This window comes from Epinephelus moara, chromosome 22, assembly GCF_006386435.1.
Source record: "Epinephelus moara isolate mb chromosome 22, YSFRI_EMoa_1.0, whole genome shotgun sequence".
In the NCBI taxonomy this organism is placed as follows: Eukaryota; Metazoa; Chordata; class Actinopteri; order Perciformes; family Serranidae; genus Epinephelus; species Epinephelus moara.
The window spans coordinates 39,755,171-39,779,556 of record NC_065527.1 but is presented as its reverse complement, the minus strand read 5'-3'; the positions used below and the strand labels follow the sequence as shown (position 1 = coordinate 39,779,556).

The following is a 24,386-nucleotide window of genomic DNA, read 5'->3' as shown; positions in this document are numbered from 1 at the left end:
AATATCAGAAAATACGTGATAACTTCAGAATAGCAATCAGGAAGGGTGATTTTAAAAAAAGAAAAAGCAAAGGCGAGTCACAAGTTGGACACTTCCGCCCCCTGACGCCTTAGCCCCGCCTGTTAATTCTGATTGGCTGTTCACTCCAAACATAATCACATGACAAGCAGCTCTAAACAGAAGCAGGAAGAACAAACGGTGAGTAATGTCTTTGGCCGTTTATGCTATTTTAAGATTTAATTAGGCTTATCACATCAAAACTATATAATTTTTTTTAAATATTAGGTTAACGTTAACCTTATCCATAGCAAAAGTCTGCTACTACATGTTGCAAAATGTGTTAGCATATTGATTTATTCATGTAGCGTTGAACCTTGATAAGTTAGTTACCTTGTGCGAGCTGACTTCCACCATGATTGATTGTAACGTGAAGTATCTTTATTATAGTGCAGTTTAAGGGCTGATTCCTTGTTTCAGCCTTGTTGTTTTGCTGATGTATCCGAGACAGGCTTTGCGGAGTTATAATGAATTGAAAGCATTGTAGATAACAGGAAATAAAATTAATTTAGTGACTGTATTTCACATGACTCTGATCTCCTGACTGTTGGTCTAACATTGTTTATTCTATTTTTGAATTTTTACTTTATATTTAGTTATATATACAGAAACTTATTATTATTATTAAACTTATACTCATTATTATCTGTGTGAGGAGATCGATAAATCTGTGTAAATGTGTAATCTGTAAACATAAATCAACTTCCACAAATACAGAAAAAGATTTGTATTCCTTTTAAAGATATTTCTCCAAATATAAATCAGATCTGCAAATACACAAACAAATTTCAAACAAACAAACAAAAAAGGCCCAAAGTTGTAAATGTTAGAAAGAGAAAGATATTAAAAAATGTTTTCTATTTATTTGTAAATTAATGTTTTTAAAGATATTCTTTTTATGTGTGGCATTTGTCTGTGTATTTGCAGATCCATTTTATATCTGCAAAATATTTTTGTTTGAATCAACAAATCTTTTTTTTGTATTTGTAGAAGATGTTTTATGTTTTCAGATTACACACAAACACATGGATCGTTGATCTGTTCACACAAATAATACTGAGACAAATATATCTCCATAGTTATATTATTATCATAAGGAGAGAATGATAAAAGTTGAATGTCTGACTCCAAAAATAACAGGTACCTATTTTTTTTGATAAATGCTTAGTTAAAAATAAGTATACAGAATTAAAGTTAAAGTAGCAAAAATAATATATGCAGAGGCAGGTCAGAGATGAAAGATTGACAGGATCTTTTAATGATAACAATCTGTATAGATGTTTACAGTGAACAACAAAGAAAGTATTTCTAGTGTGACATTAGTTGTATTCCAAGTTTTGTGTTGAAAATTTATCACAAGTCATATTTACTACAAACAGTTATGGGGTTAAGTTAATTTGTGATTGGTCTAGTTGCTCTACTGAGTCTTGCAGAGGTATGTCTTAATCAAATACAACAAAGTGAAGATGGTGTTTGTTTCAGGATCCAGGATGACATCAACCTTCCTGTGTTTCCTCCTGGCTGGTCCAGTCCTGCTCGTTGCTGGCAGCTCAGTTTATGATGCCAACAATGGGACCGTACCAGTGGTGCTGTGGCATGGGATGGGTGAGTGACCGTGCTCCTCATTCTCACACTGAAAAGAAGAAAAGAAACCTTTAACATCCAGTTCCCCATTTTAATTTCCTCTAATGTGGTTTTAATGTCAATAAAATCATCTTATTCAGCTCTGTGTGACAGCATCACTTGCTTGTTACCACTCTAAAGAAACTAAACTGAAGAAAAAAAACTCCTGATATTTTTTCAAAGATTTCTAACATTGTGAGCTTTCTCAGGGCCACAGACATATTTCAGAACAGAAAGTGAAAGGGAAACTGCAGTAGAGCATGATAAGACATTACACATCCAGCCATGTTATTGCTTACACTTTGGTGAGAGTGAAAGCAAAAAAAAAAAAAAAAAATCCCCCACCACCACTTCTTCTAAACCTGAACATTAACACCTACGGTTGCTCAGCTGAAATAAAAACCCCTGAGAACTGTAATGTGAAAGAGGTGCGGTGTGCAGCCTCAGAGTTACACTTACAGCTGCAAAGTTGCTCATTTTAATTGAATAGTGTTTCAGAAAATACAGTCAGGGGAAGTGAAAAAACAGAACAAAAACACTTTCTCTTCTCCTTCAACAACAATGGCTCGGGTGCTTCTGAGGTCAGTAAATCCAATGAAAGGACAAAAAAATCAACAACATCCATCGCAGCACTCTCCCATTTCTCTACCCTGTCTATGACAACCAAGCAGTGGTGGACACTTGAGTAAGAGTAGCAGTACCACAGTTTAAAAAATACTCTGTTACAAGTAAAAGTAACTGAGTATCATCTAGAAAATGTACTGAAGTAGAAAAGTAAAAGTGCTCACTATGCAGCCAAAATGGGCTTTGTCATTGTTACAATATTACACATATAATATTGATATTGATTCAGTAACATGAAAGATGCATTTTAATGTAGAGTTAGATGTAGTAGTGCTATTTTTGACTGTTGGGTTGAATTTACTGATTGTATTGTAGTTTATATTATCATTATAGTTTTTTAAAATCTTCTTCAAAACAACTGATAAATACGTTAACGACACTCAATATTTCTCACTTATTTTATTAAATGTGTATTGGAAAATGGTATTAAATTTAATTTTATCTGTTATTTTATTATCTTATTGATTTTATTTGTCTTCAGGTTTTTTTTTGTCCTTTTTAAACTATTTTCTTAATCTTTTTATGTCCTTTTAAGTTATGTTATTCCAGCTTTTATTTAATAATTTTATTAAATTGATTTATTTATTTTGGTAATTTATATAAAATAATAAATAATTAATGATTATATTAATGTTTATTATTTTCATATACTTTTTCATTTATTGATTTTTTTTATTATTCTATTATTTTATTAATAAGTAATTAATTATTATTTTCATATACTTTTTATTTATTTTTTTATTTATTAATAATTATATTATCATTATAGTTTTTTCAAATCTTCATCTGCAAAGCAACTTATAAATATGTTAACTACACTATTGACTATTTTTCACTTATTTTATTAAATGTATATTGTAAAATGGTATTACATTTGAATTTATTTGTTATTCTATTATGTTACTGATTTTATTTGTCTTCAGGTTTTTTTGTCCTTTTAATCCATTTTATTAATCTTTTTATGTCCTTTTAAGTTATTTTATTCCAGCTTTTATTAAATCAGTTTAATTTTTTTGGTAATTTATAAAAATTAATAGGTAATTGATAATTAATTGTATTTTATTGTCATCATTTTTCTCTTGTTTGGTCTTTTTAATTTATTTTATGTACTTCCTCAATCTATTTTTGAATTCTTATTACTCCTTATTATCATTCTTTTTACTCCTATTACTGCTTTAGCTTTATTTTTATCACATTTTCATTATTATTATTGTCTCGTGACTTGGTCTCAAAATGTTAAATAGTTGAAATGTTTTTGTCTTATCTACACTACACTCTACACTAAGGTTTGATTGATGAATTGATTGATACAAGTGCCAAAATAAAACACTCAAGTAAAGTACAGTACTTGAGTAAATGCACTTAGTTACATTCCACTGCTCCACACAAGACCATTTGTCTCCCCTTTTTTTAAACAAACATTGCTCTAATAGGAATAAAAAAGGGCATTTATGGGGGACTATTTTCAGTAGTTGATTAATACACATTTGTTGCTGTAGAGACGACAGCAAAATGATATATGTGAGGCTCAAAATAAACCACAGTGCAGCTTCATGGTGATGAAGGAACATGCCATCTAGTGCAATGTCGTGGTCCATTTTGTATATTTGTAGTGTATTTTTGGGCACCAGTGGAGCTCTATGGCACACAGGAATAATAAATATCATCTAAATATCAGACTATACTTGGTTTTAACAAACACTACATGCACTACATTTAGCACTGTAAAGTGAGTCAAGTTTAACTAAAATGTTTACATGATAAATGATAGTAAATGTTTGTGTGTCCACCAGGCGACAGCTGCTGTAACCCGCTCAGCATGGGGGCGATAAAGAAGATGATTGAGGAGGAGATCTCTGGCGTTTACGTGCGCTCACTGATGATTGGAAAGAATGTCATTGAGGTACTTTCACAGTAACCAAATATCCAAAAGTGATTAAGTTGCTGGAGAGAATAGAACTCATCTTTTGACTTTTATTCTTTCTTCTATTCTAAAATGTCGGCGCTTCATTTTATATTTACTTTTTTATCCATATGTCATTTTTTTTATGTTTCTCTGGCTAAAAAGTAGCTACTTTAAGTTTGGTAACTCCAAACTTAACCAAAAAAAATCTACTGCAATGGTAAAGTTACATAGATTAATTCACTGCCTTCAACAGAATAAACAAGTCCTCTTTTTGTTGCATAAACACACAATAAATGTGAAAATATGACACGTTTAGCTCAAAGTGTCACATGTGAACCCAGCACTCACACAACAGGTTGGATTGATACATCCACATGACGTGTGAGGATTCCTATTCTGTGATATTTGCAGCGCTAGTGGCACAGGTTACATCAGAAAAGTGGCTCTTTTACAACTTCACTATGTCATTTTTCAGTTTTAATATTCATAGCAAACCAGCACGACTCTGCTTTGATCCGTCGTGACACCGTGACTTTATCTCTCAGCTCTTCTCCTCGTGGACGGAGCTCGTTTTCTTCTTTCTAATCCGACTGCTACGCTTTGACCTTTTCATGTTTCTCCTCCTGCAGGACACAGAAAATGGATTTTTCATGGACGTGAATAAGCAGGTGTCCATGGTGTGCAGTCAGCTGGCTCAGGACCCAAAGTTGAAGGGAGGATACAATGCTATGGGCTTCTCCCAGGGGGCACAATTTCTGTATGTAACCACTGTTCTGGACACTGGATGGTTTTGTTATGTGAATGTGGTAGAAATTGGACAAATTCTGTGTTTCCCTTCCTGACTGATTCTCCTGCAGAGTGAATGAAGCACCAATATCTGAGAGAGTAGTGTGATCTCAGCGTCAGGTTGAAGCCCTGAGCTTCGTCCTCTGTTTGAGCGTGTTGTCTGTGTAAAGTGTTTGTCTCCTGACGAAAATAAGGAAGCTGCTGTTGACTCTTCCTGGTTCCTGTGTTCTCAGGAGAGCTGTGGCTCAGCGCTGTCCCTCGCCACCAATGAAAACCCTGATCTCAATCGGGGGCCAGCACCAAGGTAACATTGTTATGAACAACCCAAAACACAAGTCCAGCTCACTTCCCATGACAAAGCTGGCACTAGAAACATTTTCTGTTTCTTTCATTTCTGTACTAAACATACAAAGCTAATAAATGCTCAGTTGTAGACAGGGCGTCTTTTTAACTTAAGAAGCTTCTATTGAAGATTTTGAATCAAGCTTTGAATGTATGTCATCATATTTTATGGTAGGCTTGTCCAAAGTGCCATGACTGGCCCCTGGAACCAATTTTAAACTGCTTTTTTTTACTCAGAATATCCTGTATGTGGCCCGTATATGTATCAGCTCTTTGTCAAAACCAGACAAGCTGTGTCCTGACCTTTTTTATTTATAGCTCCTCCATCATTTTTAGGCCCTGGAAGACAGTGTGAGTATGAATCACTGTTATCACTGTGTGTGTGTGTGTGTGTGTGTGTGTTCTTCAATCCCCAGGAGTGTACGGGTTGCCCCGGTGTCCCGGAGAGAGCTCCCACATCTGTGACATGATCCGCAAAGCTCTGAATGATGGAGCGTACTCCGATCTGGTTCAGAAACAGTACGTTCCCTCCCCTCTCTGCATGATTGTTTATCGCTCAGTGGTGCTGATGTGTTTAGTGGCCTTGATGTTAATGAGACTCTTCACCACTGTACAGACTGTTGTTCTGGAGCACTGACTGGATGTTGTGTTTGTGGTTATCAGCCTGGTGCAGGCCCAGTACTGGCACGACCCGTTAAACGATGACCTGTACAAGAAGTACAGCCTCTTCCTGGCCGACATCAATCAGGAGAGGGTCAGTATGTGGCTGAAGACCGGCCCCGGAGCCTGAAAGCAAATGCAAAGTTTGGATTAAAGGGATAGTTTGGATTTTTTTTTTTAAAGTAGGGTTGTATGAGTTTGGAGAAGCAGGCAGGAGTACTGACATGGAAGCAAAGCAATGTACTGCTGTGGATGGGGGCAGCAGCAAAACATATTTAAGATGCCTATAATCCGAATCAAGTTGGCCATAATCGGCTCTCTCTGTATGTTTTGTCATCTCTAAAGGCCGTAAATGAGACGTACAGGAAGAATCTTCAGTTGCTGGAGAAGTTCGTCATGGTCAAGTTCCTGCAGGACACTGTAGTTGATCCTGTTGTTACAGAGGTAACGGACACACACTCTGTATGATACACTCTATATGTATCATACTCTCTGTTTCACTGAATATACTGTAATAAAGCCACGTCACAAACAGTCTTCTCTTAATTCTCGCTGTAGTGGTTCGGCTTCCTGAAAACCGGCCAGGCCAAAGAGACTGAAACTCTACAGGAGAGCGTTCTCTACAAAGAGGTAACTGTGCCCATTTGTCTTATCTGGAAGCGATACATATTCTAAGATAAATTAGTATTTTTTATTTTCTTTGTAGTGTATGGCTCCTATTAGCCTTAGCCACAGTTAAAGGGACATTCCACTAATTTTCCAAAAGTCCACTTTCCTCGTTATGAGCACCAGCTTGTAAAAACAAGTGAGGTAGGTTATGACATGCAATTTAAGTCCTTCGTTGGACCTTTAGGCTCTCTAAAGTCTGAGAAAATTACCCTGAAGATAGTATTAGGGTGAGCTTGACTCACACTAAGGACAAAGGTCATCTCAAAGGACATCTCAAACTCTGCTGCACTGATTTAGTTTGTAAATTGTCTAATAAACCGGTCGTAAAGATATAATATTTAACTTTTCCCATGTCAAAATGTCTGAAAGCAACTAGGCCAGTGTTATATATTTTGTTGAGATGTGTACTTACTTGCATTATCTCGGACATTTCCAATAATGCTCAAACACAGAGAATCTGTCATCTCAATCAAGGATTAGTCTGCAACATTTGGTCACCATCATTTGTCAGTGGCATCATATCCCCTTTGCGCATGCGTCAGGGAGGCTGTCATAATTTTTACAATACTCTTTTTAGATCTTGGTTGATTTTGACCATATGATTTAACCAGATGAATGATTGTAGTCATGAGACAGCTGCATCTGAAGTTACCAGACAAACAAATGTTCGTGGCAGCTCAGCTCCAATTCCTGTTGTGCTGATCAGCACTGGAGAAACACTTATTTTTAAATGTAAAACTGCTTTAGTTAATGTTTTTACTGGTTTAAATCACTGGGTCCGTTTGTTTTCGAGAGAAAGAGACCATACGATGAGCACTGAGAGAATCCTAAGCAGGAGAAACTGGCTGCAGTTAGGGTATTCTCAGTCTTTGTTATTGTCTTGATAGAGAGACCCCTAGTGGCAGAAAATTACATATTGTAGGTTTAAATTCTGTTCATGCCTTAAAACTATTGTAATGTGTGCAGATTATTTTCAGTATTATTTTAAAGTTGCCAAATTGGTCATACATTTTATCCTTCTTCTCAAGTTTAACAGATAATTAAGTGTTAAGACACTGTAGTATTGTTATCTTACACCAGTGACTGTCTGAGGATGTTAAATTGTATTACATCGTCCTCCTGCAGGATCGTCTGGGCCTGGCAGCGATGGACAAAGCTGGAAAGCTGGTGTTTCTGGCAACCCAGGGAGACCACCTGCAGTTCACCAGAGAGTGGTTCAACGCAAACTTGCTGCCTTATTTACGCTAAAACACCTCAAGTCAGTTGTTTCGGAGTAAATATAATATCAGACTCTAACTGCTGTTCTGTTTCCATAGCAATATAATGCAAGAGTAAAAGCTTAGTAACTTGGGCAGAGCTGCAGAAAGCACATCATTCCTTTTGCACTAATCAGTTGTAGCATATTGAGGTTTTGTAATGTTAATTTTAGCAGCTAATTTGTGTGTTGGCGTACAGCTACATTACCAACACTGTTATTTCCACTGTGAGTTGTTCTGATGAGGTCAAATTGTTGTTAGAAATGTTGGATTGAGACTTTTTTTAAGATAAATTCTTTCACTGAATACATAATTTAACTGCATCTGTACAGACTACATGTTTAATCAAATAAAGACAAACAAAACAAATTTATTGCAACATGTTTTAATGATGTCTCCAGTACTAATGAGCAAAATTCTGATTTTTGGACCCAAAAAAATCAAGAGGTAAAAAGAAAGAGACGATATAAAAGAAAATTCAGCGAACAGCATCAAGAGCTGAAGATAACCAAAGAGTGCAGGTGTGAGCTCAGAGCGATGGTCGGGTTAATATTTCAAGACTATTCAGTAATTATTAATATCTACACAGATGATGACAGCAGATATTTCCAATCTAGAGACTGAGGCGGAGGTGAAGCATTCAATCGACGATGATGATGTCCGTCAGTCTCTCTCTTCCTCTTTGTATCGCTTTGCTCTTTATCGCAAACTTTTCTTACATGCCTCTTTTATATGGAATGTTATTTTAGTATTTGGGAATGTGCTATGTGTGGGGTTTAAGGAAAAGCACATGGAATGATCATTTTATTGTTCCAACATCATCTAGATGGAGAGTTTCATGATGTGCACACAACTTGTTTTTTCTCCTATGAATGTGCTCTGAGAGTGCTGACTTCTTTTTCATATTATTATCCACTATGAATGTTATTATTATAGTCAACTATTGTCAGCGGAGGTGATATGGATGCCTTTATCCTCTGTTTGACAAGTGCTTCACCAGTGGGTTGCATATAATGGAACAGAAACCTATCAGGCCACAGCTTAAAAAACACCAGCCGCTCCCGACCAGAAGAGAAGGAGTAATAGCTGAAGCATCCTGATAGTTGAGCCTGATTGGCTGCAGCGCTTTTAATCCCATGTTAGCTAGTCTACGTGTTAAATTTAGCTTAGCATTATCCAGATAGATACAAAATAATATACAGAGCATCCCAGCTATTGGCAAAACTCGTGAATGTGTTCGAAAAGTGCTCACTGGCTCACAGGAAGAAAAAAATCTGAACGACAAGCCGCTCCCTGCTGATTGGCTGGAGGATTTTGCTCCAGATAAAAGCGAGCAGTCCTCTCATTGGCTGATGGAAGGGACAGCTTAAGCTGTGATTGGCTGTTAAGGAAGGGGAGGGAGAGACAATATATGAGGTCCAAATCTCAAGTCTACAGTGTGAGAGTTAGCTGGTGGGGTGGTCGATCAGTCAGGAAGGCATTTGCAAAAAAAGGAGGTGGGGATGGTGACGAGGAGGGGCCGCCGTTTCACATGCTGGCCCTGTCTAGCCGGCGATCTCTGTTGCTGTGGTGACGAGCTTCTTGCCGTCCCAGACTGTCTTGAACTGCTCAGGAACAGCGATCTCCACCTGAGAGAGGAGAGAGAAGTCGTGCTGAAATGTATATTTCATATGTAGGTGTGCAAAAAAGGCTGGGGATCCTTTAGAAAATTATGATACCAACACCAGTACCAGTATCAGTATCCTTAAAGTGACACTGATACCAATAGAGTACTTTAACCTATTCAACACAGGTAATGTGAAGGGCTTTACTAGGGCTGTGAAAAGTGGAGTGTAGTAGCCATACTTTCATACTTACAAATGTATGCTAGCTCTGTCAAATACACTGTGGTCAATTTCACCACAACACAGACTGTATGTATGGGTTGTAGCTGCTGCTGCAGGAGTGTGAGCTCCACCAGGCTGCACACACACTGACATGGCTAACTGTTAGCATTACACGGTTTAATAACAGAGTGGAGCCATTTTATTGTCAGGGTGAGTTTGTCTGGACTATTTAACGGCTCAGTGTAAGATGTCAGCTGCTGCTGTGTTAGGTCATGTGAACTGAGCAGACACTGAATTGACCTGAAGGAGAACGGCTAAGGAGACAGCAGCTACAGAGAGTTTGCAGATCTGGCGGGGAGTTATGAAGGTCTGGGATCAGAACCCCAGCACATAAAGGACTGAATTTTGGCATCGTGTGACTGGAGATATTTCGTTACTACTTGGTACTGGGTTATTTCGGTTGATATCTTAAAAGTATCGAGTACCGATATATAGCCATAATGTGCTGAGAGGAAAGGCTAGAAATAATTGTTTGTCTTATTGTCAACAAAACCCATGAAAAGACTAACCTGTCCATAGGATTCAGACCCAAGCCAATTGGTTCTACAAACAGACAGTTGTGATTTTTTTTTCAATTCCCTAACACATCTGGACACTGTAGTTGTCAGCAAATGTTGTCGAGCAGGAGTGACAATTCTCTATCGATCAATCAACGGACTGCAGAGTTTCAAGCTCCACCTTTTAGGATTTGATCAGTGTGCTGGGTGCCTCAACAGAGAGGGAAAGAAAAAAACAACAGAATGGGACACTTCTGTTGGTGCCGTCCATAACTGTTGATGATGGATACACAAAAATAACCGTTCTTATGAGTAACAATATGAAACAAACTGACCTGGAATGCTTGGTGGAAACGAGGTTTCTGACTTGACAAACACTGGCCCGAAATATCACCAGACTTTTTCTTTAACCGTTAAAAAATTTCCCTCCTACAAAGATACTCACAAAGTCATCGTCTTTCGGTATCAGGATGTTCATCTCTGAGCTCTTGGCACTGATGATCTCGCAGTTCAGAGAGTCCTTGCTCAGGTAGACATGGCAACCGTCCGTCTTGTTGATGGAGATAGTGGGGACCTTACCCAGGACCTGGACACAAACAGGCAACAAAGTACATGTAATAGCTGCTGTATGGAAAGTTTAATTTATTTCTGCTGTATCTGATGGGACAAACGTTTCTGTGCTGAACTACCATCGAGATTTCCTTCAGCAAAAGGACTGAATCTAATTACAACAGTGATTGAAGAGAGACACTGCAGAAATGACTGTGTGATATGAACTGAAACAAAGCTACTGGGCGGGATCCAGATATCGAACATCACACTGCAGTCTGCTGAGCGAGTGTGCCACAGAAGAGTCATATGTCTGTTATAGTCTCTGTGAAAACAGCATTTTGTTAGTAAACTGCATGTTGTTTTACACACCTGGATCTTGACGTCCTTGCAGTTGATGATGTCCACAATGCCCACGACGTTGTCAAACACCAGGCCCGTTTTCTTACAGTTGTCTGATGGAGACCAACAAATGCTTATTTATTATTTATTTAACACGATCTGTTCTACCCACCATCACACTGTCAACTTTTACTTATTGTTACCCCAACTTTTTTATTGGTATTTTTCAAGCTAACAGTCATTTTTAAATAGTATTTAATTATTATAATTTTATTCATATCATAAGGTGCATTCCCATCCCTCTCCAAATTCAAAATATCATAAAAAAGGATTTTACACTCGGGGAAGGTGGAAAGTTGGTGTATCAAAAAAAGTAAAGGAAACTAAGTACAATGGAAACAGATTCAGCAAATTAGTGACATACCAATTTCAGGTTCTTACCTAAAGTGATGGAGTTAAGTTTGTTCTTGACTGTCAGGGTGCTATTGTTACACTTGAAAGCGTAAACCACTTGTTTCAGCTCAGTCTCTGCAATCTCCAGCTGTGCTTTCTCTTGGTACTCCTGCAGAACGAGAAGACAGAAGAGTGAAGAGGAAAGTAGAGATGGAGTTACTATAAAAGGCTAGCCACAGAAAAATAAAACAATTTAATAAAAAGTAAGTCTGGTTCAGTTGTTCTCTCTAGTTAATCTGGCCTGTTCCTTATCTCCACGTCTCATCTCCACATCTTTCCTTTTGTATGGATAACTCACAATAACTTAAAATAAAGTCAGCTCTTTCTCATTTCCTCCAGTAATGTTTTTATTGAGAGTGAACAACTTACCACTTTCCACTTCTTGTCTTCCAGCTCACACACAGGAGGGTGTGTTTGGGTTGTGGGGGCAGACGCAGGACCTCGGGGGCTCGTGGAACAGAAAGGTTTTGGCCCGGAACGTACTGAAAGACCATCTCCCCTCAGGTTAGGATTCTTGTGGGTCTTCTGGTTGTCGCTCACATGCTTCAGGCCTGGAGAGTTGAAGGAAAGAGGGGAGATGCATTGTAAGTCCTACAGCAGTTTGTAATTGATGATTTTTACAGTGGTGAAGAGTAACTATGTACATTTTCCCCAAGTACTGTACTACTGTTCAATCTGAGGCACTTGTACTTACTTTGTACTTCTATGTCACTAAAGCTCAGACAGAAATATTTTTACTTTTTACTCTAACTACAATTCTTGACATATATAGTTACCTTAAAGAAGACTGAACTGAAAAATAAGAATTGTTATAGATTGCTGATCACGACCTACCTTTGGTGATGTCCGATCCCTTGTTAAGTGAGGCGAACAAAGCGTTACGAACGTCAGTACCACCACCACCGCCACCGCTAGAGGGTGCACTGCAGTCCATGGGGGGAGGAGGTGGTCCAGGGGGAGGTGGGGGAGGACATCCACCAGCAGGAGCCCTGGGGGAAGCTGCAGAGGCGCAAGCCACAGGACCCTGTGGAGGACAGAAAATTAGAAATACTGTAACTGAAGCCATCTAGTGTCGTGACCAGCGAGGACAGATGAGGAGTACATGAGAGAAAGAGCAGGAGCTTAAAGTTAAATAAAAATAAAGTATTTACTTTTACACCCACTTGAAAAGTTTTTGTTACATTTATACCAAGTTATACAACTGTATGTCTTAAAAACACTCTAAGTTGGGTAACAGTAGATCTTGGATGTCTGTAGTACAGAGTCAGAAGTTAGAAACCTTCTGACATGTTCTGGAGTGATTTTAAGGATGATTTTGAAATGATATCTAGGTGCTGCAGTGGTTAACTTAATCTGTAAATATATGAAACTGTCGTAAAGTTTACATGTTAATTGCGGCTGGAGAAAATGTAAAAATGTTAGTGAAGGAATAATATATCTGGCAGTAAATCCTTGTCTCTGATTGGCTCTTCCTGCCAAGAACATACATGTGATTCATCATTTTAGCACTTGCTCTTAAAAAGCTGCTCCTACACTTCACTGTAGGTGGAAGTAAGTTGTTTGATAAATAATCACACTGACTCAGCTAAGAACTTTTTCCTCATACATTGGCTCTTTAGAGGATTCTCAAGTGTTATTCTTATAAGACTCACGGTCTTGCTCCAGGTCACCCCGGTGGTGTGGTGCTGTTTGATGTAGTTCTGGAGTTCAGTCCAGATGCTGACGTAGGCCTTCACCCAGTCCACATGTGTCTTGTCCCTGTGAGGAAGAAACAGGCATTTTATATTTCTTTTCTACACCCTCTGGCAATTTATTGTTCCTTTTCACTGGTCACTGCGTCCCACAGGAAGAAACCAGACAATGCATGAGACCCAGAATGGAAACAAAACCAGAGATTATAACATTTAAAATAGAACATTTTCTAACCCACAGTAACCACTAAGTCCAAATCTCACATCAGAGATAAACGGCATGGTGCTGCAACATGTGTACTTTGGTTTAATTAAAAGGCATACATTTTGAGGGGTTGTGTTATTCTACAGTATTGTTGTTTGCTAATAAAAACATTTTTCCAAAACACTTTACATGTTTTACACGTTTTAATCCTGAGGGGTTTGGCTGAGCGAGGTCCTAGCTATGTACTTTTTGTGACATACGTGGGTAAATTACAGACCTACATAAATGCTCACAATAATAGCCTCCAAATCTGAGACAAGGCTTGACAAAGTACTGGGAAAACAAACAAACAGGCAAGTATCTGAATCCCAAAATTAAATTACGAACGAGTTTTTCCCCTAGGATTTTCTCCAGCAGCTGTGTTTTAATGCGCGATTTTTATTTTGCGCCACCAGGTGATATTTTGCATGTCTGCTGGCATGAGAAGTGTACATATTTGTATACAGTTGCAAAACTTAGCAGTAATTAAATGAGCGCTACAGACTCTGGAGTTTCCCCAGCGATGTCCAGTTCTTTCGCTTTGCTGCTGTAATCCACACTTTGCACTGGTCTGTTTCTTTAGGGAAGCAGTAAACTTTATTTCTGACATTAAGTTTGTACCTTGTTGAAGGGAAACACCTACCACTCAGCAGCAAGCTCCTATAACTGATTCAGCCATTTCAGTTCAGGAAGGCTAGAGGTCAGCGTTTCATATGCTGTTTTTGTGAAGTAGTGGCAGGACAGGAAGTCTAAGTGGAACAATGATTTGTTTCCTAGGGACCGTAACCTGCCTTGAGATGGTCTAGAGAGTAAATACTGCCTTGTATTTGTATACAGGATTCAACAGAGCTTACTGACAAATTTAAATATAAGCCGTTTCTGTGTTCAGCATAAACAGGCTGATTTTGGTCCTCTGCCTTTGAACTTGACTGTAACTCAGCTCATAGGCACAAAAGCTTTGATTCCAGGTTTAAATACAGGAAGTCTGGCAGCAGCATGCGTCAGCGTGTCGTGTGGTAGCGCTGACTCAGTAAAACTGAACTCTATTCAAAAAAAAAAAAAAAAAAAAAAGCCTGGAGGAAGGAAAGATGGGAGACAGATGGGTTGAGCAAACGGGCTGGCTGCATATGAAAGTTCATCTGACCCTTTTAGTTATCAGGCATCAAAACATTTCAAAAACAATTGACACAGTTAAAAAAAAAGAAGCAAAAATAGAGATTGTTGCAACTAAAGTTACTGTGTGTACAGCTTTACTGCAAAACTGATGAAGCTTTACTCACTTTTCCTTGTAATCCTTTAGCACACGGTTGGTGTAGAACATGGCGGCATCCTGCATTTCTTTAACATAGGGGCATGGCTTAGGAGCCTGGGACACAAACAAGAAAAATAAACACAATTTAATCTATGTCTAATCTGAGATTAAATGAGTCGTCTGACATTTTGAGAAATATGCATGTTTGTGTTCTTACTGAGTTAGAGTAGCTTTGAACTGAGACTGGAAGCAGCTGTTCTGCAGGTATTCTTAAGATACTAGTAGTGGACGTTTGTGCCAAATTTGAAGAAATTCAATCAAGGCGTTCTTGACAAAAATGGGACAGACGGACACACCTACAGCCTGTAAACATAATGCCTCAAGCAATGGCTATTGCTGGCGTGGAGGCATAAAAAACGTGCATGCAGGCTGAAATTCAATTGTGCAGTTTTGCTGAGAGACGCAGTGACTTAAACCAACGGTAAAAAAAAGTATAAAGTAATTTGTTGAGTTATAAGTAGAGGAAAAAGTACGCTAGCCGCCAGGCTAATTTATGCAATGTGAAAGTGCTTAAGCCAATAATGTGTGACCAGCAAAAAAACAATAGTTTTGTCTGTGAAACTTGACAGTTATTACTGAGTTAAATATGATACTTTTGTTATATGGGCATATTATATTGTCTCATATCAATCGCAGACCCCTGAATTTAATCACATCGAAATCGTGTTGTGGCCATCTTTGGACAATGACACGATACTTGCCTATATCATAAAAAACTGATATAATATGTTTTAATATTGTTTAAAAAGGAGGACGAGACCGCTGCAGAGAATTCGGCTGCTGGTAAAAACCTCCTGAACGATGAACACTGAAGGAATCCTAACCAGGAGTTCACGCTTGCCTGACTGCATTCTGTAATCCTCACCACTAGACACCACTAAATCTTCCACACTGTTCCTTTAAAGTACCAAAATTTGCCTGTACACTTTGGATTTTGTCTGAAGTAAACATAAAGATATAGAGTGTTAAGCAGTGAGCTTTGGCAGCGCTGGCATGCAGTTTCCTGTCAATACTGGATGGAGCCAGGAGAGCTGGTTCCCTCCGTTTGCAGTCTTTATACTAAGCTAACAGGCTACTTTAGCTCCATTGTTAGCGTACAAACATGACTGCGGTGTTGATCTTCAACTAAATCTCAGCCAGAATGTGAATGAGTGTGTTTCATACATACTACAGTGGCAAATGGGTGGTAAAAGTAATAAATTCAGTTCACAGTCTAAGCTGATGATGAGATATTCAAGATATTGGAGTGGGCATACAAAAAAGAGTGCATCTTTTATGTGTATATGAAAAACCCTTATGTGTTATTCATTAGAATCAGAACAAACAAAGGGTTAATCATCTAAACTGTAACAGTGAAGCTCTGTTGCTGGTGGAGCTGTGTCAGCCAAGAAACTGTCGCTCACCAGACAGCGATGACAGTATCAAAGAGCTGGTTGTTTCCGGCCATTATACACTCATTTATCTGCCCACACACACACACACACACACACACACACACACACACACACACACACACACACACACACACACACACACACACANCTCTCGCTCACAGCAGAAAGGTGGTTGAACAGCGGCGAGGTGCGGTTCTGCTCACGAAACGACTGCACCTGCTGGATTTCTTTGGACACTGGGGCCAGGATATTCTGCAAATCTTTCTGAACAGGGAAGATGACACAAAGTTTCAAAGTTACAAAAAGCAAATAAAATATATAAAATATGGTACATTTTTAGTGAGTTAAAGTTTTAGATTTTAAGATTCAGGCGAGTTTTCTTTTAATCTGGTGACTTTTGTGTACACCAACAAAATAACAATTTTGCCAATAGCTGATACCAATATCAATTTCTTTTTATAGTCATTTTATGTTTTTGTTGTTGAAACAAAGAATTTTGAAATTTAAAGTAAATTTAAAGTCCTAAAAAAGGTCCTTAAAGGCCTAAATCCAGATGTACCTGGTCATGTACAATACATGAATTTAGTGTTGCGGTGGAAGAAGTTGAAAACCTCCACCACATATATCTACGACAGGGCTCCTGATAAGTCTTTTTCGAAAGTATAAATAGCTGGAATATTCAACAGTAAGTCTGTAAGGAATTTTGAATCTAAATATTTAATGATCTGACAATATAATGGGGCAGGAAAGAAGGAAAAGCCATGACAAAGAACCTGCACAGGTGAGTGAAGGAGTTGCAGGGATGTAAGACAAGAGGCGAACATAATGAATTATTCAAACTGTTGAAATTGATTAATCAATGCTGTTTAGTTGACAGTGAAAATTAAGTGACCGAGCAATTACGAAATGTGTTTAACTCACGTCTGAGGGCTTCTGGCAGCTGCAGGCTGTTAAGAGGAATTGTCTCTGAGTGTTGAATGCCACCTTCATCATCTCTGCCTGTAGAGGACGAGAGAGAAAAGCTGGTTAAATATACCTGGACAGAAATGGAGAACAAACATCATCCTGGTGTTTCTGAATGCTTTTGACCTTCAAACTGACAACTACATATCTAACTAAACAACAACGTACGCTAAACTCAAAACATATTCAAGTCTCGTCAAGGTTTGCCATTTTGATATCATACCACAACTTGTAAACATGTACAATCACAGTCTGATTCTTTTGGTGTCATAGTGAAATAACTTCATGTACAGAACTCTATTCAACTTTCTCATTTTATACCATTTTTGCATGTTAACTGTAACGTACATGTTTCTGGACATCGCCCCCGATCTTCTGGCTGAGGGAGAGGTACTCAGCCACAGGACCTTTGATGATCACGTCAAAGGCCTCGACGTACGCCGACACAGCTACAGAGAGGGAAAACACAAAGCACGAAAATGCATTTTAACATTTTTAAAGATCATGAGCTGGAAAATAAAACTCCACAAAACAAAATAAAAATTACACAAAGAAACAGTGCTAAATATCACCAAAATTCAAGAGTTATGACTTTTGAATGGTGTACTTCTGTTAGACGATATATCTGTTAGACGATATATTGTCCCAGAAATAATTGCTATAAACAATATTATTGTAATTTCAAGACCATTTTATACCACCGATAATATAATAGCATAACAACGCAAACACACCCTTTTAAAAAGAGCAATGAACTTTGAATTCTTAAGAAAATTCAGACACTGGAAATTGAATGGGGAAAAAAAAAAATCATATTAAAATATAATTAATAAATAGAACAAAAATAAAAANTAATATAATAGCATAACAACGCAAACACACCCTTTTAAAAAGAGCAATGAACTTTAAATTCTTAAGAAAATTCAGACACTGGAAATTGAATGGGGAAAAAAAATCATATTAAAATATAATTAATAAATAGAACAAAAATAAAAAGAACAGATAATAGAATTGACTCTCAGGCTCTGTTACCAAAAAAAAGGCACTTAAAAAAATAAGCATTTAGAAAGGGGGTATACAGAGTCATTCTTTAACAGGCAATATTCTGCCGAACTAGTTTTTTCAATGGTTCAGACCTTTGTTAACAGAGTACAAATGAACAATATATTAGGTATAAGCAGCCAGTGGGAAAAACACCTAGAAGGAAGGGTGGTACATTGCAAACTCATTACACCTTGAAGCCAGATAGGAGGTCAGGGGTTAATGGATTTGCTATCTTTGTTTGTTTGAGAAGCTGCACTGACTGGCTGTGAGGTTTGCATGAACAAGTTGATCTGATATCTTAACTAAGAGTTGTGAAAGAAAAAGCCCAAAAGATCCCTTTAGGCTCAGTTTTGTTTCTACATGTTTGATTTATCTGACTAACGCATACTTTAAGTAGAACCAGATATCGCACTCAGACACCATCAACAGACCTCTTATGCATGATAAGTGGAATTAATCTACAGTGTCTAAATGATACTTGATCATTTACCTCCTCCAGCAGAACCTCCGCTGCCTCCAGGTCCCGACATGGACTCCAGGCGACCCACCGCCACCTCCAGCCGCTGCACCAGACTCGCCAACTCAGCCATACCTGTGAAGGAGGGTGCAGCTTGTGAGCAGGAACTTCATTTCTCCATCAATTCAAAAGCTCTTCATTTGTGTGTTTGTCCCAGTGTTTATAATATTTCAATCATCCAGAAAGTGGTACTTTCTGCTCTAGTAGTCTTCTAATTGGGGACTGAATTACTCCAGGGACACAAGGTGAAGGCAATTACTGCAATTCAAAAATTAGCCGCTTTGGTAGGAAAACAAACAACAGCGCCCTGGATCCTCCACGTTTGTCCTTTGTTGATTTGGTCCCATGAAGCTTGGTAGAAGTATGTTATAAGCACATCTCTCTGCAATCAGATGTCAGGCTTATACCCCTAAAAAGTTAGATCTTGGGAAAGGATCACTACAGAGAAAGACCTTTGTTAAAAAGAGTAAGATCCATTTTCCCTTTGTTTAATGAGAAACAGTCATTCAGTGTATATAGATTCAGCATATTCTCACATCTAACTGGGTGAATTAAGGATTCATTTCAACCCAACCACAGCTGGTGATTGTTGGAACAGTGGAAAGACAAATAAGACGGTTTTCATGAGTTTTATTTTATCTTTTATATTGACTTTGAATTACATGTTTTATGATGATAAATTGCTGTTTGTTTAAACAGAGTCTGGTGGGTTTGCAATAGCAATTTCGGGGTTGTTTTAGGTTAAACAAAAAGGATCTTACTCTTCAACAAAATGTCGATTTCTGTAGGGTCCTTTCCATAATGCTGTCAGATACTTACTAACAATCTGAGCCTGTCAGTGGCAAAAACAAGTACTATTAATGGATGAAAATTGACAGTGCAAACATGCCCTGGACATTTACATTGCCTCCTCACCGCTGCCATCAGCAGAGCTCTCACTACACTGGACCAATTTCAAAAGCTGCTGTTCCCACTCTTCACTTAGACACTAAATCGTGAGAAAATAGGGTCCAGGTTGAAAAATACCAAACTTAATCTTTAAGAAACTATACCCACTTGGAGCTAGAAGTCCACACAAGTATTTTGTGCACACCAGCTTATGATTAAAGTCATTTCTTGCACAAACCAAGTCCTCCAGAATGTTAATTAATATTCCCAAATATGTAAACATGTAAATTTGCCATCTTTAGGAAATTTATTAAGCCCTTTTGGCTCTGTAATAAAAGTCACTGAATTCTACCTTTCATGGCGGTGTAAAGGAAAAGATGTGGTGTCTTGGTGAGCAGGTCAGGACTTGCTGAGTAAAGGTATGTCGATCATTACACTGCTGACTCTCTGTGGAGTGCAGACTTGCCCTGTTATCCCAACTATGTCACTTGCACACACTTGTGTTTCACAAAAAAAAAAAAAAAAAAAATCAACTTTTAAAGGGCAGCAGCTACAGTCTAAACTCAGGAAACACAAAAGATGGCGCTCATTCTGATAAACACAACAGTAGGGAATGGATAACTGAGTATCCTAACTTACCCCCCTTAAGCACATGATTAACCAACTTCAATCCAAGTCTAGCATAATCTCACATTCTCACACACACACACACACACACACACACACACACACACACACACACACACACACACACACACACACACACCTAATGAGAAAAGCTAACATTACATAAGATGGCTGTAACCTGACGCTGCCTTCACCTGTGTGCCTGAGAGCTCATCCAGCCTCAGGTACTTACACCTGGCTGACAGTGAATGGAGGAACACAGACCACTCTCATTGATGAGTCCACGCAAGATAAACCTGCAACTACAGTGTCACTTTCACTACACAGGGACTGAACTAAATCTTTAGATATCTAGTGACTGAGGGAGCGGAGCGCTTAACGTTTTTGGCTCAGATAGACAAATCGAGGGGCACATTTGAATGCACTTTCACTGGTTGTAACAATGGAGGGAAATGAGCTGCAGAAATGGGGTGTAATCTAATTTGGATACATAAGGGTTTTCTGTTACCAAAATGTCTGGTCAAATTCTTAATCTTGTTTTGTTACTCTTCGATCGGTTTGTTCTTGATTTTAATCAGGAAAAAAAAATCCCGATTTTATTTGTGCATTAAAGTAAAAAAGTATTGTTTCTCAGGTAATATCCTGGCCCCAGTTTCCAAAACATTTAACGATACCAGGCTTCATTCAAATTATTCAAGTTCAAACCTTATGGAGATGCGATCTTTGATCCTTTTTTAAAATTATTTATGGCAGGTTGGAAAAGTTGTTGGCAGAGCATCATGTTTTTTTTTATGACTCGAACTTCCTACTGATGCCAACCTTAATCATGTTGTTGTAAGCATTAAAATGGTACCTTAGAGCACCATTGGGTGAGGCAGGTTAAGATGTCAGCCCTTAGATTGTTAAGTGAAGTCATATCAACAGGGCAGACCAAAATGCCTCAGGATAGCTGTAAAAGTCCTACTCTTACTGGTCACACTGCAAAATGTCTCAGCTTCCCTTTTTCTGCCTCACACATTCAGAGTTGTGAATTAATTTCTGCACAAGGCGTGCAGATGAAATTAGATCACAGCAGGACATACAGCCTTACTATCCTTGACCTAAATGCCTACATGTTCAGGGCCTCGGCAGCTCTTACAGTACACCTGCAGGCACCAAGGTTCAACTGTTCAACTTCCTGGTCTCAGCCGAGAGATGACTCACAAGCAATACAGGAAGGGAGTGGCCCCTAAAGGTGTATGTAGGAGTAAAAACAAGCACCTTAATGTTTCAGTTGCTTACAAAATGTACTGTAGATAAAAACCTGTTTCTAATAACACGACCAAGCTTAATCCAGTTCTGCTATATCAAGAAAACATTCCCTAAAGTACACTAAAGTAAAGCGACCACATATGTTCAAGCCAAGTGCTGACCACCAAGGAAACTCCACTGTCAAGGAAGCAGGAACAACTTTCCAGAGACGTGAGAGCAGATATAGCAATGACTCAAGCCGGGGAATTATGCCTTTCATAACATTTTCCTTAGATCTAAGCACTATAAAAGGCAAAACCGGGACTTAACCACAACTCCAGAGGTGGAGGAACCAGACTCTATAGCAGCCTATTTGACTGGAATTTGAGAAAATGTGCTAGATATGCATAAGCTAGGATCCTTAGAGTTAAAGGGATAAGCCTGGTGGTACTTTATATTTTTCTTACTGTCAAAAAATTCCATTAAAGCAACAAAACCACCAATAAACAGATCCTACTGACAGGTATTTTCTGTGTATCACAACCAACAGCGGATAATAGTTCCCAATAAGTGCACTATTATATTAGTTTGGGTAATGTCTGCTATAAATTACAGTGCCCAGCCACTATAGGAAATTACTGAGCCTGTTTTTAATTAAAAATGAAACCATATATTTGTAACTTGTTTGTCGGCAACAATAGAGAATATCACCAGCCTTATCCTTTTAACTAAATAGCCTACATGTATGACTCATACACTGGAATAAAGGCCACAAACTCAACATAAGTTTTCATTTTAGAAAGGAATAATAAATATGTGAGGTAAAACAATGTGTTTGTTTTGCAGAGAGGCATTATGTAAGTCATACTTATGTACATAATTGTCCTGCTTATTCTTTCTTTATTTGTCTTGCTTTGTGGTCCTTGTTTCTAGCCGCTATGTCTATTTCTGTGCAAGTATACTGAGAGCAATGCAAAAAACCTGCAGTCAAATACCGTGTATGCATGCACATACAGATGTCTGAAAATACATCCGAGCCACTTGTCTATATAGAAATTGTATTTGCTCTGCATTATAGCAATTGCTGGTCTCCATCAATATATAAAACTGTATTCATAGACCTACTTTTGTGGACATATGGCACAAATGTTCTGCATGCAGCACCATCAGCAATGCAGGGGCAGTGAAGTAGGTTAGGCCTGTGTGAGGGTTTCTCTGCCTGGGGGCCAGACGCTCAGACATAAAGGAGGAAGTGTGTGTAGCTTTTTCTATCTCTTTGCATGGAATAAACCAAAAACACACATCACATATTTGTCGCAGAGGCAGGTAAGTAGGCCACAGCAATGGCGGTGAGCTCTAACAGTCCTGGACAGCCCTACTTCGGTGGGCTCAAGGCTCCAACAAATCAAGTTCAAGCCGCTGTTGTTAATGCGATCACCGGGGTTCTCAATCAGACGGGCAGGGATGCTAGCTCGGCTAACGCTAGCTAGCTAGCTAGCTAGTAGAACCGGTGGGTGTTACGTGGAATTCTGTGCCCCCGACAAGTTGAGTCCCCCCTAACCGACAGCCCGTGAACTAGAAGTGAAGCCTCGATTGAATATGAGAGGTTGAGAAGACATTTTGACAGAATGAGTTTCCATGAATTTCCTAAATGATGTTAACATGTTGTAAACGGTTGTTTCTTCGATGAGACATCAGTCTGCGATGCTTACAAAATGTGCCAAAACACCATGAGACAGCTAGCGACTGTAACTGCTGACAAACTGTGTCTGCTCGACAACATTAAGGCTGAGTTTGAGTTAAACGTGTACAAAGATTAGTTAATAAGTGAGCCAGACTGGTGTCTATTATTTCCCCTCCCAGTTGTGAAGTGTCTGCAGTCTTGTTTCGGCATTTCCTGGATTTTTTTCTCCCTCACATACCCCTCCCTGCGTTAGCTAATGCTGCTAGAAGAAAAAGGAGTTTCTACATTTCCGCGAGCCGACGTCTCTCAGCACAAAAAGAAGAAGTTAACGAAAGGTTGAAACAGTTACAGATATGTGTCAGGCAACGGTTCAGCGTCAGATTTTGCGGCTAACAGCGTAGCAACATCAGCTAGCCGGGTATATTAGCATCACACCGATTTCAATAAATAAATAATTACTGAATGACTCGATGCCGCGGCGAAGAGGGAAGCGGCGATTGTCTCTTTCGCTTATTGTTATCTTTACGCTATGGCGAAAACGTTAAATACGCAACAAAACCCGCACACCCCAACAACTACAGGCAGCTTACCTGCTAACCTGGTCAAGCAGTGATTTGGTCCTTTATGTCGCCGTGGGTGTGTGCAGTGTGCAGGCTTGCAGGGCAGACTGGGCTTCGTCCTATTCTTCCTGTATGTCGGTGAATTTACCCAGCTGTCACCGCGCCGCGTTTCCGCCCTTGTTCGCGCAACTAATTCCTTTCCCATATAAGGAGTGTGAGAGGCAGAGGGCAGCAATATAACGAGAGGGAAAAAAAAGATGAGACAACTGCTTCCCTTCCTCTCATGGTATATGTGCAGGCTATGCAGCAGAGATATGTCATCATTGTATTCATTTCACTTAAAAACATATCTTTTGTGTTCATATAGGCTGTGTATCCATCTGCAGGCATGTGCTGTTTGCATAATTACTGTAGGAAACATCTCAGTATTACTGGCTTCTTGTGCTTTGTCATGTTTGAGTATGTTTGCAGGGCTGCTCTGGCCTCTGGTGTAAGGATGCATATGACTACATTAATCATGCTTTCATTATAATCAAATAAACTGTCAGTTAATTCTGCAAGTAAGCAAATGGTTGTTCATCC

General features: G+C 38.8%; 2 protein-coding genes across 2 annotated transcripts; one reads left to right on the top strand and one right to left on the bottom strand.

The window, feature by feature from the left end:
* The first annotated feature begins 60 nt into the window (after positions 1-60).
* Positions 61-8,292, top strand: ppt1 (palmitoyl-protein thioesterase 1 (ceroid-lipofuscinosis, neuronal 1, infantile)). The gene is made up of 10 exons (XM_050033806.1): positions 61-198; positions 1,540-1,662; positions 4,098-4,207; positions 4,840-4,967; positions 5,230-5,300; positions 5,755-5,857; positions 6,002-6,092; positions 6,344-6,442; positions 6,557-6,628; positions 7,793-8,292. Exons 2-10 carry the CDS (start codon positions 1,548-1,550, stop codon positions 7,913-7,915), a joined length of 912 nt encoding a protein of 303 aa, XP_049889763.1. The 5' UTR covers positions 61-198; positions 1,540-1,547; the 3' UTR covers positions 7,916-8,292.
* On the bottom strand, positions 8,293-23,970 carry cap1 (CAP, adenylate cyclase-associated protein 1 (yeast)). Its single transcript, XM_050034076.1, has 13 exons — positions 23,835-23,970; positions 18,789-18,890; positions 17,603-17,703; positions 17,213-17,290; positions 16,436-16,555; positions 14,866-14,987; positions 13,303-13,408; positions 12,485-12,674; positions 12,020-12,201; positions 11,639-11,759; positions 11,228-11,310; positions 10,752-10,892; positions 8,293-9,551 (listed from the first exon to the last, which is right to left on the bottom strand). Exons 2-13 carry the CDS (start codon positions 18,886-18,888, stop codon positions 9,468-9,470), a joined length of 1,428 nt encoding a protein of 475 aa, XP_049890033.1. The 5' UTR covers positions 18,889-18,890; positions 23,835-23,970; the 3' UTR covers positions 8,293-9,467.
* Positions 23,971-24,386: the final 416 nt, after the last annotated feature.

Bases quoted from the DNA above. Each gene is read 5' to 3' on its own strand.
- ppt1 (XM_050033806.1), top strand. From the start codon at position 1,548: ATGACATCAACCTTCCTGTGTTTCCTCCTGGCTGGTCCAGTCCTGCTC. The intron at 4,208-4,839 runs GTACTTTCACAG...CTCCTCCTGCAG, and splicing joins TTGGAAAGAATGTCATTGAG to GACACAGAAAATGGATTTTT. The intron at 6,093-6,343 runs GTCAGTATGTGG...TCATCTCTAAAG, and splicing joins CCGACATCAATCAGGAGAGG to GCCGTAAATGAGACGTACAG.